Genomic DNA, 17,431 nt, shown 5'->3' on the forward strand with positions numbered 1-17,431 from the left:
AATCATTCAACTGTTGATGTAAAATAACAAAGTATGTAGTTTGTAGAAACGAACAGTCATCGGATTTAAGCTCAAATCAACTTTAGTCAAAGTGCAGTTGCAGTTTGCGTTCCACCATGGGCGTTGCCAGGACCATAGCAGCTTCTGGTCAGCTTCCAGTGCCAGTTAGATACAAAATCATAAAGACTTTCTTTGTTTTATATTTTGTTGAAGTTTTAGTTTATTATCGCATACAATTAACGCTTTGCAATTTCCTAATTCTAAGCTATTGAACAAATTTCATAGTTTAATAATCGCTAAAAACTATAACGCTTAAGGAATACTTTTTACAAGTTTTGTGCTTGCTCTAGAAATACATTTTGTAGAAAAAATAGGCTTCTCACTTATACATACGTTTACACACACACACACACACAGACATTCACTCACATACACACACAGACACATATATACGCATATTGTTCGTTTTATACTAAATGGAAATTGCAACAATTCATGAATCCCAGACAGAAAAAAGTTGTACAGCTCAGTGCGAAGAGTCAATAAAGTTAAATACTCTTTCCTGCTAGTTGCGAGTTGCAATTCTCTTCGTAATATTGCAACTCTCTTTAAGGCGCTACCGCTAGACGAATACACTCTCGGGTTCTCGTTGCGGCTGCTGGTTTGGCCTGGCCATTGATTAATTAATTACTAACTGCTAATATAATTACATAATTAAATGATTTTAACAAAAAAATTGACAACCCGAGCTCAAGGATGAGGCTGCGCAGCTGCAGTAAACGTCAGTTCTAGCTGATTGTGCTGCAGCTGGAGACGGTCACGTTCAGCGGGTTATTGGCGCCGCTCACCGCAATGGAAGACCTATTCGGAGAGAGAGAGAGAGAAAGCAATGTGAAAGCTGTATATTTGTTAAGGCGGCGTTCTGCTTACCGATTGTGACGCATATGACTCTTGACTAGATCGTTGTTAACCAGCGCCGCCATTAGACTCAGCTCGCCGGCCATGACTGTTGCACAGACGATTTGCGCCAGCTTCTTGGCATTGTCGCCGGGCTGCGTGGGATGAGCACCACGTACGCCGAGCATTTCCAGGCATGCGCCCTGACCCGGCAAACCGGTGCCGCCTCCCACGGTGCCCACCTCCAATGAAGGCATGGTGCAGGTCATATACAAATCCTCACTGTTCTCCGCCCAACAGTCCATTGCAGTGGAGCAATTGCTCGAAGTAACATTCTGCGCGGGATCCTGGCCAGTGGCCAGAAACACAGCAGTCACCATATTGGCCGCATGCGCATTGTTGCCACCTATGCTGCCGGCCATAGCCGTGCCAGATAGATTCTTCAGCTTATTGCACTCGACGAGCGTCTTGGCGTCCGTCTTTAGCACCGAACGCAGCGTTGCCGCTGATATAATGCATTCGGTGACCACACGCTTGCCACGCCCCTTTATCCAATTGATAGCCGCTGGCTTCTTGTCGCAGCAGAAGTTGCCGCTTAATGAGATGATCTGCATGTCGGGAAACTGGCGCTTGATGAAGCGCAATGCCATCTCCGTGCCCTTGGAGACCATGTTCATGCCCATGGCGTCTCCTGTCAGCGCCTCAAATCGTACATACAGCTGTGGTCCATCCATGGCAATATAACAGTCCTTGAGGCGACCAAAGCGCGAGGTGGAATCAAACTCTTTCTTCACCAGCAAATAATTAGCCTCGTGCTCAATCCAGCGCTTGGCCTCCGAGGCACGTGCAACGCTGGGGAAGCGCACACAGGGCGCACGAGTCATGCCCACATCCTCCACCACCGAGCGCACGCCGCGCACCGACAGCGCTTTGCAGCCGCGATTCGTAGATGCTACCAGCGCACCCTCCGTGGTGGCCATGGGCACATAGTAGCTAACGCCATCCAGCATCAGCGGACCTGCATAGCCCACCGGTATGGGCACATAGCCCAGCACATTCTCGCAGCAGGCATTCATGACCTTGCGATAGTCAAAGTGTTTGTAGGGCAGCAGATCGAGACGCTCCAGCGGAAGCTTGGCGCGACCACCAATAATCTGACGACGTATGGCAATGCCGCGCTCCAGATCCTCCAGCACCGATTCGATCTTGTGCAGGGGACAATGCTGGCCACCAGCATTAACAATGTTAATGATCTCTTCATCACTGAGCGCAGCAGCACCACTGGCCACACCATCAGCCTCATCTATGGCATTGAGCAGAGCCAGACATTCCTGCAGAGGACGCGGCGGTCGCACAGGCAATGCTAGACGCTCACGCACCAGCGGCACCAGCTCCGTTTGAGTGGCCGCATGCGTCGAGCTCTGCTCCTCCAGGCTGAAGAGCGGCACACGCGCCACAGGCGCCAGTTCCAGCGGCATAGTCTGCGATGCCTTGGCTGTGGACTCCACGGGCGCGGCACGCAAAGGCGCCTGCAATGTGTCCCGATTGTCGAAGCATATGAATTTGACCACCAATGCGATGACAACAATGCAGATGACAATGTGATCTGCGCTCATTGTAAGCAATCTGAAAAGAAATGAAGGATCAGTTAAAAATCCGAATCAGTCGCAAATGTCAAATGCAACTTTGATATACACTTTGATCATTTGAGCTATGTACATACCTGATGAGTATGTCAGTAAGCTCGCCGGATTCAGTTCGATTGGTGCTCGCATTCAGATTGAGCGTGGGCGAGAGCGTCTTGTCCACCGTATCGTAGTCGCTGCTGGTGAACACAATGCGACTGTAGACATGCACAATGACCAGGCCAGTGGACATGATGAGTTTGACGCGCTGCAGCACAGGATTAGCCTTCTGCTCCTCCTCGTTCAGCGATTTGAGCAGCAGCGAGCCCTTGGCGCGCTCACGCACCGCAGACATGTCCATGCCAGTGCGCGATAGATCGAATATGAGCGATAGACAGGCTGGGTAGAAGGTCATAAAGACCACATAGTTGACCAGCACAGAGAGCACGGCAAACATGCAGAGCACCTCCAGACGCTGAACACCTGATAAAGTGCCCACGCCCACAAGCAACGCCTCCACAATAGTGTCCAGCGATATGCTCGGCCCCAGTAGCTCCAGGCCGCGTGCGATGTTGCGTGTTACCTCCGCCTGATTGCTGCCAGCTAAGGCTAGCTGGGCCAGTCTACCCGAGTTGGACAGGTCAATGACCAGCAAGAGGAAGAACAACGCATCTCTGTAAAGCGAATGGATTTAGTTAACAACGTGCCACAGACCAGTCTGCGCTTTTGTTTACTCACTTCAAGTCGGAGATATCGCTGCCCAGAAACTTGATAATGGCCGTGGTGAATATAAAGCTGGAGAACACAGTAAACAAGCCCGCAATGCCTGAAAGCAGAAAATACAGAGGGTGGTATCAAGTAAAAGGCATTAGCCGACTAGTATAGAATAGGCCAGCTCAATGGCCATTGACAATCAACAGCAAAGGTCGAATCATTTAGTGAAGCCGTGAGAAATGCCTCTCCAGCAATTTTAGCTAAACTGTTGGCCAAATAGTTGCCTAGTCGAAGCCAAGCCTCTAACATCTTAGACAAACACACGCGTTTATCCCAGCTGACGTAATGTCCATTCTTATGCTCAATTGAAAGTTGAAATATTTAGCGCCCGCCGAAAAAAAAAACAAACAGTCCCTTGATATTTGGCTGACGTTATATAAAATAACAAAAATTTCGAGAGCTGATCTACTTTTGCCTTAACCTAGCTTACTTCTTGAATTATTCCAGAAGAACCTTCGATCAATTTATAGCTTAGGTTAGGTGAGATGGGCTTTGACTTAACTCGGACTATTTAATTTTCAGATTCCGGTTAGTAAATTGCAATAACGCCTATAAAAATCAATAGCAAGTGATGAAAGCATTTCATTGTCTAGCTTTGAAAAACGGACATTGGCTTAATTCACACTTTTTAGAATTTTAATTACTTTCTTAAATAAATCTATTTTTAAACTTAAAGAGTCCTCGACTTACCTAGCACATATTTGGAGCCCAGTCTGTGTAGACTGCAGAACTGATAGTAGCAATAGAGCACCGCCGTGCAGCGCACAATGGTCATTAGTATGACATCGGCGGCATTGTATTCGGCTTCCAGACCATCGCAGGACTGACTCCAGCCATGGCAGGGCCGTTGCCTTCCAGTAGGCGGCGGTGTGCCATTTGGCGTGGCTGTTGCTGCTGCCGCCGCCGCCGCTGGAGCAGATACATCCAGTGTGCCAGTTTTATCTACAGTCAGCATGCAGGCTGTGATGGTGAGCAGCGCTACTATAACCTCCCAGGGATGCGAGGCACAGAACTCGCCATGGGCGCGAAACAAACGTCCGATCATCTTGCCTGTAGCACTCAACTTTAAGCTCCAGCTTATGCTGCCCAGCACGTGGCCCAATCTATACTAGCAGCTGCTGAAAATAAAATAAATATATATATAGTTAGTTATCGAATTTGATTAGTTGAGCTGTGTGTACATCAAGGACGCAGCTGCGAGCGTTGAGGATGCAGTGCGTTCAACCTGCCTGCGCCACATAATCGTAGCGCATTAAGGGCTAACAATTTAGCAATTAAAGCAACCACAAATTTATCGATTTATTGCAGCTTACACATGGGCGGACAGCATCTGGAGCAGCTGGAGAGAGGGAGAGGGGGGTAAAGGACGGGTGGCGTGACACCCTTTAAGCCGTTTGCTGCCAGCGAATGCGAAAACAAGCAGAAGAAACAAAAAGGCAAAGAAAAAATTCGACAGGAAAAAAATGAAAGTAGTTGCAAAGCAACTTAAAATACTTGCTCGACACTTAAATACGCTGCACAGTGTGAAATGAAACGATATTTGTCATACTTCATTCTTAAAATATCGAATATGAAGTAATCTAAACATCAGACTTGTTTGTAAATGCAACAAAAGGAAATGTACGTCACTAAATAAATGGGTCAATAAGTTTATTTATTTATTGGGATTTTGTAAACAGTGTAAAGTAAACATGCCCTGCATGCTGATACACTTTGTAGGGTATCTGAAGTTAAGTTGCTCTGCTGTTATTACAATAAGCAGCTTTTGTGCAGCGTCCTTGAGCGGGCATTGTGCGTATGTTGCTTTCGCTCTTAACTACAATCTGACCATCTGACCAGCTTCACCTGATTGATGACTTAATCCCACCGAACGAGCCAACAGGCCACAGGCCACATCCGCATGCCAGGCAGTGCTTCAACTGTAGCTATAGCTATAGCTTGCTTGCCACGATCGCACGTCCTGCAGCAGTTCGCAGTTCGCATAAATCTTTTACAGTTATGAGTTATGCGCAGCTGGGTTCAGGTTCAAGTGGCGTCATAAAATACATTCAAAGTCATGCACAAGTCATGTTTGTAACCCAAAGCCTTTGTAATAGAAAATCAGCCCCAAATATATTTATGTATACATATATATGTATTCTCGTATATTATAAACAAAGCAGCCATAAAGAATCTCTCTGAGCAGCCTGCAGCTGTGCATCGAGATTATTCTGCCGCGCTGGAGCAACATGGAACAATTCGGTTTTTTATTATTTGTTGTGGTTTAAACGAATTGCAATTTTATTGCTACGCTGCTATTTTTAAATGGCCAAAGGCCACGCCATGAAGCAGTAGATCAAGATCATGGAACCATAAGAGTGCACATGAAAGATAAACACACAACATGTTCCATATACATATATGTATATGGCAAGCACAAGGAATGCGTTTCGATTTGGAAATTGCAGCTAAATTCAATTTCAACTGCCTTTTTACGAGCTGTAAAATGCAATTAAGCTTACTACAAACTTAATGACTATTTATTTAAGCTCATTTTTGGGGGGAACTTTTTTATGGGCAGTCTTCAATAGAATTGGCAACTACTCACTCATACACACAAACAAACATAGAGTCGTCAAGCCACAGCACAAATATTTACATACTGTCAACTGATTGAAATCTTAAACATTTTGTATGCCAAAGCGTAAGCGTTGGGGCTTGAGTCGATAGCTGAGCTATTCATGAATTATTCGGGGAGTCTCATAAAGTAAAAATACACAGACACAAATATTGCAGAGCTCTATTCAAGCCAAGCCTGTGAGATTTACGCTGACCTTATGACCCCGGCTATTGCGCATTGCATATCTTCAACTAATAATAACTGCATGTAGCAGCTAATTTTCAATTTCCTGCCTTTACTTGCAACGTATTTGCACATGAAAAACCAAACCAAAAAACAAATTGTTGTTTATTTATTGCTTGCTTGCTTGCATTTGTTGTTGTTAAGTGATGCTACAAAGAATATACGAATATTTATCCAGCATGCGTTCAATTGCAAAATACTTTTGATAAATTATATTTCATTTGTGTACGGCCCATGGCAGTGTTTATTTTAGAAGAAGAAGAAGCAAACGAATTCTAGCTAGAACAATAAGTGCGGCGCCACTGGAGCCAAAACACAACAAAATATTTCCCAATGGCGAAACGTTTAAATTTAGCAACGAGTATACAAAGATCTAGCTGGAAATAGGGTTGCATATTTATATATATATATATAGTTATTTCCACACGATTTAGGCAGATAATTCTTTAGAATTTTTAAGTGTTTTGTGTGCAAATTAACGCTCTGGTTTATAGTCCAAAAAAGTGGCAACCCTGCGGCTGAAATAAAAACAATTCTGAGGACGTGCAATTGTTCAACTGTTTGTTTAGCTCAATGTGTGTGTGTTTGTGTGTGTGTGTGTTCGTAGGTTTTTCATTGTTTTGCACGCTTTTTCGTTTACATTTGAAAAGCATTCGCCAAACGGATGTTGCGCCTCGACCTCGACCTTAACAAATGGCCTGCAGCAAGCAATGAAACTAAAGAGGAGAGTGTGGTGGTGAGGGCTGGGAGGCACTAGACACAAAGATTAAAGGGGAGCAATAAGAGGTTTCGCCATAAAAGCAAACACACAACAATGAAAGCGCCGGCCCCAAAAAAAACAAAAACAAATTTGCAGACTTTTTTTTTTGTTGCTCTTTTTGTTTTTTAGCAAGTAGAACAAATTTGTAATGAATACTGTCTCCAAAAATTCTGGGAAAAAATTTCTCGCATTTGTGGGGCTTTCCCCTGCATCAATTGCTTTCGACATGGGTTGGGGTGGCGTGTGGGTCGCCTCCTAATTAAAATGCCTCACAAGTGCTGGACATTAAATTGAAATTGTCTACAGACAACAAACAGACCATAAGGAAGGCCACGATGCGATGATTCATATTTGCCCACGGACGTGGTACACATACTTATGCGAAAGATTTATGTTTATTATAATTTGGTTTTGGTGGACTTTCCACGAATTTGTCCAGTTCGTATTGATGAAATTTTCCATTTTTAGCACTTTACTGTTAATTGCGATTAAACGTGATTTATGACTGCGCATTCAAAGATGTTCTGTCTATCAAAACAATGACATCAAATTTGAATTTGCACAGTATTAATTCCAGACTGATAAAGCTATTGACTTCTAATTAGATTGCTATATTTTTGCTAACAAATTAATTGTTCTCAAAGGCCAATTAATAACATTTTTTATTATTTGTTAAGTTTATTATTATTTTGTTTACCAGCAAGTGATCTACTTTGAGAGTGTTCACTGTATAACCGAAATATGACAATTAATTCACAGTTGGTGTGTTGTTTGCTCCGGAAGCAATTGTTGACGCTTTTGGACTTGCGCCAAATAGTAAAGCAAGTGGTTGCAAAGTGTTTTTAAATTGCATTTTTGTTTAATTTTAATGCAAGTGGCTCTCACGCGCTCTAGGCAAAGTTCGAAATTTCTTGAAATCAATTGAGCGAAATATTAATTACAATGTGTTTTGCTTGTAAACGTAAATTGTTATGTATATTTAAAGTAAAGGCAATGGGCGAATTCTTGACGTGCACGCGCATTAATTATGGCGAAGGCTGGGAAATCCTTAGGTAAACTGAATTCATTAATGAATTGAATTGAAAAACACTAAAGCTTAAGTTATATTCAAAAGTACAGACTCTTATTTCATTGAAAACTGTATAAGCTGAATGCTTGTGCAATGTTACGTCAGAAAAATTAACACATGCCCTTTGAAATATTTAAAAATATATTAATGCAGTTTATTTTTTCAGCTGTTGCACATGCTAAATAGTCAATGTACCAATATTTTTTTGTTAAAATTGTAGAACAGTTCAGTCAATGCTATAAAGTTAGCTTAAATATGTTTGGCAAAGGATAAAATTCAAATTCGGACAGCAAACACTGTATATTGGGATCATATCAACCATTTATTTTTATACAATAACAGCATATATATAGAGCTTAGCATATGACGCTATCTTTGGAACCTTGTCCGCTATAGTTGATCTTGAATTGTGAAGAAAATCGCAGAGATCTTTTAGTTCATACAGTCGGCCAAGCTCCATTTTGTATCTGCATCTGGCAACTCTATGTACCAAATTAGTGATTCCAAAGGTTCATGTTACTACTTGAGGTGTTAGTCATGCTGTTGTTGTGACGTTGACCATTTTCACTGCAGGCACTGATAATGGCAACGGCAACGGCAACAATTATTGTTATCAGACACCAATACGCTAAAGAGTAATGTACATATGAGTGCATTGTACATATATTCTTAATTTGTTTATACACACACACACACACACATACAATCAATTACACACGCAAAGATTTAACTTCAGAATGGATGACTGACACAAATAGTAAAAATTCTGTGTCAATATGTGGGGTTCGGTGAATTATGTTACGTGAGCTAAACCAGAGAAAGTTGCTCCATTTATAGTTAGATAATAAATAGTGTCAATGCCAGAGAGTCAAGTACTATTTGCTAATAACAATAGAAACGTGTTAAAATGCGTATTAGTTGGAGAGCATGCAGCATGGATATAGATAAAGCAAATTGTGGCAACTTTCCCTCAGTTGGCAATTGAAAAAACACTTTGCTCAGATTAAAAATTTACTAGTTGTACGTTATACTATAAAATGGCTATATATATCGCTTGGATTTATTACGCAGTTGGAGTAGACTAAAACTGGTAGAAACGACTTGGCTAGAAAACACAAATGCAAGTAAATAAAACAAAAAGAGCATAAAAACAAAACTTTTGTTTTTTTCGGCGTTTTTCCTCTTCTTCAGTTGTGAGTGCCCGTGTAATTTACAAGTTGCTGAAAAAAGTAAAAGTTGTCGCTAAATGCCGGCAGCAAATAAATAAATTCAATAAAAAAGTAACACATACAGACAGACAGACACATACACTAATATATATAAACAGTTTTACTTTCTACCAAAAATGCGAATAACGCTAATTTGTATGCAATCAAAGCAAAAGCGAGCCGCCAGGAAAAACTTTTAATTCAAACAAAGCTTCAAAATCAAAAGCCCAACACGACACACACACACACACAGATACACACACGCATACTCGCACACACACGCTCATCATCATCAAAGATTTGGGCCGCGTGTTGTTGCTTTGTCTAAATAACAAAAACAAAAAGTTTTTCAAATGCAAACATTTTCAATTAAAAGCCAGTTTGCGTTGCCAAGTCCAAAAAGCTCAGAACAATAAAACTCTTAAGCGTGTAGGCTAAAACTAAATGAAACAAAAAGGCAGCTACTAACGCAATTTAATGACAATAAGCCGACAAAGTTGTCGATATGGTCGGTCTCATCATCATCATCAGCATAATTCGTTGCCAAGATTGGACCAAACGCGCCAGTAATTTTTAACTGACATTGACCCAAATGCGCTGTTCGATTTATTGATTTAATTTAACGAGCATTTGTTCGCATTCAGATCGCAGACCCCAAAAATATCCAACATCTTCATCTTTGTCGTCTTCAATATGCGCATTCATTAAAAAACCGGAACCATTTACAATGAAATAGAAAGTTTTGAGTTTACGCCAGACAAGATGGCAACAGAGTTTTGTAGCTTCATTCATATGTTTTGAAATATCAATAAAATACTAACAAACAAGCGTATTGAGAATTTGGTTTAATGGCGTGGTTATGGTCACGTTGATGGTCTTATATTTTACTTGAATTGGGTAATGAGGTGAGTCGATATACATAGATTGTTTATCGGTCTGTATAAACATCTGCATAGATCTAAAAATCAACCACTGCATACAAGTTGCGACTTTTTTGATTTTTGCAGCATAAACTCTTCATTTCAAACTGAGAGTTGTTAGCTTTGCTAAGAAGAATAATTTTGATAAAATAAACGATAAAATTTATATATATCTGCAACATGTAGTAGTATTAACTTTATTTCGAAATGGTGCAAAAACAGAAAAGTGTTTATTGAAACCCTCAGCTGTAAAAATAGGCTAATAACACTTGGACCGATAAACTAACATAAAACTGACAAAGCACATTTATTTGATATACCAGTGCGTTATTAGTTTGTTATTAATTCAGATAAAAAAACATATTGATAACTCAGTCTTGAAATTAATCAGCTAAGTTTGATTGTAATAAAAAAATTTGCATTTCTACTAGCAGTTTTTTTTATCTAAAAACAATAATACACAAATAAATTCAATTTTATGTTTTGGAAACTTTGGAAACTAAAAAAAATTTAAATTTTCCTCAGTGTGCACTTCACCAACAGGTAGAGGCTTCCAATTAAATATATTTGCAGATTTAGTTTAATCTATTCTCTATATTTTTTCAAATATAAGCTTAGTGACAATCTTGCCGAGAGTTAACCCGATCGAATGGAAGAATTACTTTACAAATAGTAAAGTTTTGAGCTGTTTGTATTTGAATAGCAATTATTTAGACTCTCTTTTATTAACATATAAACTACTTTATTTTTAATTGATTTAATTTATGCGAATCAGTTCATTTCTTGATCTGCTTTTATCTCATTGTTCGTTCGTCCTATTTGAAGTAAAGAAATGTTTCTTGTGTATGTTTAGTGCATACAAATTATAAGATTAATCCAAAACCCTTATCTTAAACTATGTTGTATAAATTAATTTAAGCTGTGAACGAACTTGGCATTACAAATGCTGACAATATGCTTGCATACACTTGAATAAATAAATGCAAATTAATATGCATAATGGTAGTAGTACTAATGGCGAGCTTCCTAGACTATCTAGCTGCCACTCACTCACACACAGACAGACATAGACGGGCTTGATGAAGTGCAGTCAAGTCTAGTCAGCTGTTAATTGGCTGGCAACGCCGCTTAATTGCCCATTAACACGATTGGGACACGAACATACATGAGTATGAGCTTAACTATAACTAATTGCGTGCACTTCATATACATAAATATATTTCTAAAAAAAAACTAAAAACCTTTGTTAACAATTTAAGCAATCTAAGTGCGATTGTTAACTTGGCTATAATTGAAGTGCGCGCTCTGACTTTGCCTTTGCCAAGGTTTATAACTATTAACGCTTTGCGCCTGGCACGCGTGTGGCCAAGTGATGCGATGTGATGCGTTGCGTTGTTCGCGCTAACCGATTTGCAATTACGTTAAGTAAATGGCCAAAAGCTACCTTCATGCACGGTTAGTCTGCGATTTGCACATTCTGCTAATCATTTGACTGCGGCGCAGCTCGAGGAGGTGCGACACACCCACCAGAGCAAGCAGTTCCATCAAAGCCTCATCATAATCATAATCATGATTATTATGATTATAGCCCCAGCAAATTCGCTTTTGCCTGCCTGCCGCACAAACAAAACAAAAAAATCAAATGGAATTTTAATTCAACGCTTAAATTTGAAAAAAAAAAATTAAGGTGCGACTAGGAGATACTTTCTTTATATTAATAATAGCTATAAGCAATGTATAAGCCTAAAGCGTATAAAGCTCTAGGATCTGAACTTATTTCTTCTTTACTGCAATCGTATATTTCACAATTTATAACATTTTTAATTATATATATGTAATTATTTATTCATTTCCTCAGATTTAGTCCTGCTGATGCTCTTTATGCTGCTTCAACTGGGTATCCCCACAGCCTTCAACGCCGACGAGAGCCCAACAAACGCCCATCGTGTCTTCCTGATGTTTGCCGGATGCAATTTCAATTTCAATCACATTCATATTACACGGCTGCATGGGCTGGCTGGTTGGCTGGCTGGCTGGATTACGTGCAGAGCACGTCTCACGGCTTACGGCTTACAAGCACGGCAATTTCACTCCGCTCACTCTTTGGCAGGCTTTGCCAACTGCCAAGTGAATTTGTGTACTCAGCGACACAAGAGCGCGGCATATGAAAGATTTCAACATTATTTTTGTTTAATACAAAACATAAACAAAACGTAGCGTGAAAAGCTATAAAATTAACAAATGATTCATTGGCTTCCCAGTAGTAGAATGTGTTCCACAGAATTCCCCAATAGGCACTTATGCTATATAGCATATAGCATATGTATATATAGCATAGCTGTCCTCGTTTTTCGATGCCGGAAAATGTTCTTGGTTAACGTATAAATTAAATCAAAGTCATCAAGTAGTTAGCAAATTGTTAAATGCTGTTGTTATTGGCATCTTATTGGCAATATTAAAGCAAGGCCTAAACCACAATTGTTTGGCTTTGAAGTTTGATTATTAAGCCAGTGTGAGGGTCAACCCAATACCCAATGCATGCTTTGATATTCACATATAACCAGGCTCTTGGCTTTTCTGCTACCAACAATAATAGCAACAACAACAACAACAACAAAGCCCATAATCAAGTGTTGCTCAAACATTGTGCGTTTGTGCAATATTTGCAAGACCTTTTGGGAAAAGGCCGACGTTTGAGAGCCAAACAAACAAATACATAAATACTTCTATACATGTGTGCATGTGTGTGTGTGTGTGTGTGTGTGTGTGTACATAGAACAACTTGTCGTTCAAATTATACATGCTTGCATTAGATGCGAGACACTAAATCAGAGACGTGCCTATATCTCTTTACTTTTCATGCATTATATCAATATTTGTGCCGTAAATTGCGTCAACTTTGTTGTCACAGTGTGCAGCAACTGATAGTGATCGTACAGTGGTACACAAGTGTTTGAAACTAGATGCAAATTGAAAAACGTTTATAACTAAAATATTTGCTTATACATTTATTTATTCAGTTTTCAAATTCTGTTTTATATCTTTTGACTTGAAATAAGTTGCAAAGCCATCAATAAAACGGAATTAAGACTGTTGTTAAAATTGAACAAAAAGAATTTAAAATTATTTATTGACTTGGGGAATCCCAGACAATTCAATAAGCTATTAAACTAAAGCTGCAAATTTGTAAACATAAACATAAATTATAATACAAGCTGCTCTTTAAACAAATTTTAATAAAAATTAGTTATGGAAAGTTTTTATTTGCTAGACTAGAAACTAGAACGAGTTTCGCACTCAAAAGTGATGCGCGCATAAAATTAACAAATTTGCACCACTGTGCCTCTTAGCACAGACCGCAGCCGCCGCTGCCGCCGCCACTGACTGCTGACTGCTGTGTTTGGCCAATGCAAATAACAACATGAAATAACAAACGACAAATGACAGTGGCAGCCACATGGGCAATAAAACATAAAACAAACGCTTGTGACAAAAAGACAAGTTGTCAGTTGGCAGTCAAGTCGGAGCGCCCAACTTGCTGGGCGCTCCTCAGTGGGCCGTTGCAATTGCATCCGCTCAAGAGTGCGTGCGTGCGTGCAGTCAAGCGTGTTGCCACTTGAGTTGGTAACTTGATTATGCCATATGCCAATACGAAAATCAAAACGCGCTCAATTTGTGTTTGGACGTGTGTGTGTGAGTGTGAGTGTGAGTGTTTCGGACGCGGAATGTTGCGTGGCCAACTGCGTTGGCAGTTGTGGCTTAAAGCCATTAAGAGTCATCAGCATTCAAGGCGGTCAACAACAAATTTTCGAGTGCCAATTGCAAGGCATGTTAAACGGGTTGAGGTTGAGGCAATACAACCAAACAAAGCTAATGCTATCAGCTGCAGCCACATAAATGGCAGCGACAACAGTCAAGTGCTCACACCAAAGAGATGAACCCTGAACATGAAAACCACATACAGGTTGCCTATCTGGCGACAGGTTTTGCGACCTCTTTAGCAGCGAGCCTGAGAAAAGCCCAAAGCTATGCTCAGGTTTATCTCAAAGTTTGTGGCTCGTATCTGTATCTCAGATTTGCATATGCGGGTCTAATAACCATAAACTTTTTATGCGTTTATGGGCAAAAAGGTGACAGCTTGTGTGTATTTGAGTCTGCGTGCGCACACTCGTGTGTTCGTGTTTGTATTTGCATTACAAAGTGAATCTAAGTGGCCGTGTCGTATTTTGAGATACTGTTTGCTTGCCATTGAACTGATTCGATCGAACATCAATTTAATTGCTCTCATCTGCATATAAAGCGTAAGGGTTTGGCTTGAGTTTGGACCCTAGTTTAACCTTCAATATTGCTTAGTTAAGCTGAGGCGGAAGCTTCAGTTAGTCACAATTCGAAGGTGATCGATCTTAGAGATCTGCTATAAACGCAGGTATGTCAATTCTTGCATCGAGCAACGAGTGTTTGTGTTTTCTATTCAATTAGCACATTCCAGTTGGCGCAGTTGGCAGCTCAATTTACTGTTGACTGTTGATTGTTGTGACTTGGCTAAAGTCGATTATGAAATTGCAGCACGCGTTTTGCATGCGACAAATGCCAAGAGCGAAAGAGAAACAAAACGCGCGCTTTGCTAATCGCGCAATCGGCAACAAGCCACATTTTATTTTTTTTCAAAATTGTACGCACGCACAAGACAAACCAATACACCAATGCACCGACACCAATACACCAACACACACACACACACACGTGTATATAATGCGCAAGTCGCGCACGCTGCGGTCTTTTGGGCAGGTGGAGAAGAGAAAGTTACCAACATTGAAACAACTTTTTTTTTGTGTGTGCTGCTATTGTTGTTGTTGCTTAAGCCAAAAAATACAAAAAAAAATCATAAACTAAAGCCACAACACTGAAAAATACCATGCAATAAACCCAACGAAGAAGCACCAACAATAACAACAACAAGAAAATAAAAACGAAACTATCGAGTTATGGCACAAGAGAAACGAGAGCGCGGGCGCGGAAGAGCAGAAATTGAAGCAAGTGATTACGAAATCGCCGCCAATGGAATTCGAATTCGAATGCGATTCAATGTAAATAGCTATGTGTGCGTAAAGAAAAAAGAAAAAAACCAAGCCTGACTTTGGGCTCTCACTCTCATGACTACGATCTCCGGCAATCTTTTGGCAAGAGTTGAGCAATCATATTGAGGTCTCGTCTTGACAGCTACTCCGCCTTAGGCTATGCGCCAACTTGGTCTGCATTGACTCGTAATTGAAACACTTACATGTTGTAAGTAATGTAATGCATGCGTCTGTATGTGTGTGTGCATTTATTTTCAGCTGGCTGCTCACAGCCGAACCGAACCAAGGAGTAGGAAGCGACAACGCACTTGACAGAGTTGCTCTTGTTGTTGCAATTGCAGTTGTTGTTGTTGGTGTTGGTGTTGTAATTGTTGCTGTTGACGCCAACGGCTGTGTGGCATTTTTCACTTTTTCAGACTGACAGCTATGCATGCTGCACATTTGAAATAACTTCATATACCCTATAAATATTTAATCTGTTTTTGCTCCGCAGCTGGCAGCAAGGATATTTTTGTAGATAAGGAAACTACCTGTAATTAAATCAACGTCTGGGTTGTTGTGTGGGTTTTACCAACGATAATATGTAATTGTTTTTTTTCTTACAACATTAGTTGGTATCTGTTCGTGCATCAGTACAAATAGCAACAGGCACATACTTGTTTTCAATTTGTTTTCCTTATACATAGTTTTTATTTTTTTTTGATTTTTGAAATTGCCGCTCTTCGCATAACTGTAACATGAACGTGGCGTTGCTAGGCCAGATGGTGCCTCAATTCAAGTGGCCGAGCATCGCATCGACAGTTGCAGGAAATGGGAAAAGTTAACAGCGCAACAGCAACAGGAACAGGATACAAGTGCCTGCTGGACAAGCGTTCGGTACCAAACTCGATTTCGTTTTTAATATAGCATAATGGCTATGGCTACGGCTACGGCATTCAAGTGCCTCAAGTGGCGGCGGGGCAATGCATTGGAACTGCCCAAAAGGGACATTAAGAGAAAGTTTATCAAAACAACATGCCGTTGCACATGGCCCAGAATTTTGTTAGCGTGCAGTGGGGGGCAAGCAGACGAGCAGGCCGGCGGGCGGGCGCCTTTGATAAGACTAGCAATTGAGTGATTGTGAAAACTAATTGCATAACTTGGGCTAACCAAATCATCATGTATAATTGCTGTGTACACTTGGAACACTTGTGGGTTGCTTTATTTATCGTAATTCAAAGATGAAACGCTGTGGATTATAATTAAAAGTTAAACATTTATAGAACTAACCTCGTTAAACTATTTTCAATGTTGTTGCTGGGTGGCAAGTTGCTCTGACGTTGCCGTGTCTAAATCTGTCGCTATTTTTGTTGTTGCTGTTTTGTCACACGACGAGCACACGCCGTCGATTCCACCCAAAGAAATGCAAATGAAGCGATTCGATTCTAGATTTGGCTCGATGTGTGTTTGCCTGTAGCTTTGCTTGACTAGTTTTATAATTCGCGATTTTTAGTTACTAGGGTGTACGAAAGATGGGTTTATTTTATAGCACCATAGTTTTCGGATAACGCGTGCTAGTCTTGTTTATTTGGCCACTTTGCAAACAAATCAACATAATTATTAGTGTGTGTGCCTGCGTGCGTATGAACGTGAGTTATTTATTCAATAAATTTATAACATTTATGTAACGATCGCACAATCTTTGGCAATGCATTGGTAGCGCGTACGATTTCGTTTTCTATTTTGTTTAAACAATAAAGGAGTGTTACTTTTTGTTGCAACTAGATATACGGGCTCTTTGTTGTTGCTGCAGCTCCACGCACTTGTTTTAACTTGTTAAGCGGCTTACACGTCTCACTCACGGAGGGCTAATTTCATTAAATAAGAACTCGAGCACGTTAATTAACCAACTGCCGCGTCTAAAGTGCACTGTTATGTTTTTAAAGCTGTCTGATTATAAGTGTTAGTTGTTTTAGGGATGTGAATCAATATTGTTATCGATATCGATAGCGTGTCGAAACTTAACCAAAATCAAGCATATCGATGTTATGCGATACATCGAGAGTATATTATACAGGGTATCCCTTCCACTACTGTTCAAACACATACACGAGATAACTGAGTTCAGATGCTACAGTAATTATTCTAATTCAACTTTAAAAAAAATTCCCATGGTGACATACAGTGAGAAGAACAAGGCGGGGGTCATTGAATATGCATTAAAGCTGTTGTATTAAATAAATAATTTTAAATCAAATTTTGGCCGCTATCAACTTTAT

At 40.4% G+C, this 17,431-nt stretch overlaps 1 protein-coding gene across 2 annotated transcripts; it reads right to left on the minus strand.

Annotated features, from left to right (window-relative positions):
* Positions 1–187: 187 nt before the first annotated feature.
* On the minus strand, positions 188–17,088 carry LOC108603242 (3-hydroxy-3-methylglutaryl-coenzyme A reductase). Of its 2 annotated transcripts, none has more exons than XM_017991870.1 (6): positions 16,443–17,088; positions 3,987–4,411; positions 3,261–3,348; positions 2,621–3,196; positions 931–2,523; positions 188–861 (listed from the first exon to the last, which is right to left on the minus strand). In XM_017991870.1, the coding sequence occupies exons 2-6, from the start codon at positions 4,339–4,341 to the stop codon at positions 789–791; spliced, it is 2,685 nt and encodes an 894-aa protein (XP_017847359.1). In that variant the 5' UTR covers positions 4,342–4,411; positions 16,443–17,088; the 3' UTR covers positions 188–788. The 2 variants fall into 2 exon arrangements, with proteins under 2 accessions (XP_017847359.1, XP_017847358.1); XM_017991869.1 differs by having other exon boundaries at positions 3,987–4,414.
* Positions 17,089–17,431: the final 343 nt, after the last annotated feature.

The sequence above is a fragment of the Drosophila busckii genome, chromosome 3R (assembly GCF_011750605.1).
Source record: "Drosophila busckii strain San Diego stock center, stock number 13000-0081.31 chromosome 3R, ASM1175060v1, whole genome shotgun sequence".
Taxonomy (NCBI): domain Eukaryota; kingdom Metazoa; phylum Arthropoda; class Insecta; order Diptera; family Drosophilidae; genus Drosophila; species Drosophila busckii.

What these genes read in the sequence shown, in the direction of transcription:
- LOC108603242 (XM_017991870.1), bottom strand. Translation starts at nt 4,341, where the DNA reads ATGATCGGACGTTTGTTTCGCGCCCATGGCGAGTTCTGTGCCTCGCAT. An exon ending in AGCGATATCTCCGACTTGAA is followed by an intron (nt 3,197 to 3,260) that starts GTGAGTAAACAA and finishes TTCGCTTTACAG; the next exon opens with AGATGCGTTGTTCTTCCTCT. An exon ending in AGTCATATGCGTCACAATCG is followed by an intron (nt 862 to 930) that starts GTAAGCAGAACG and finishes CTCTCCGAATAG; the next exon opens with GTCTTCCATTGCGGTGAGCG.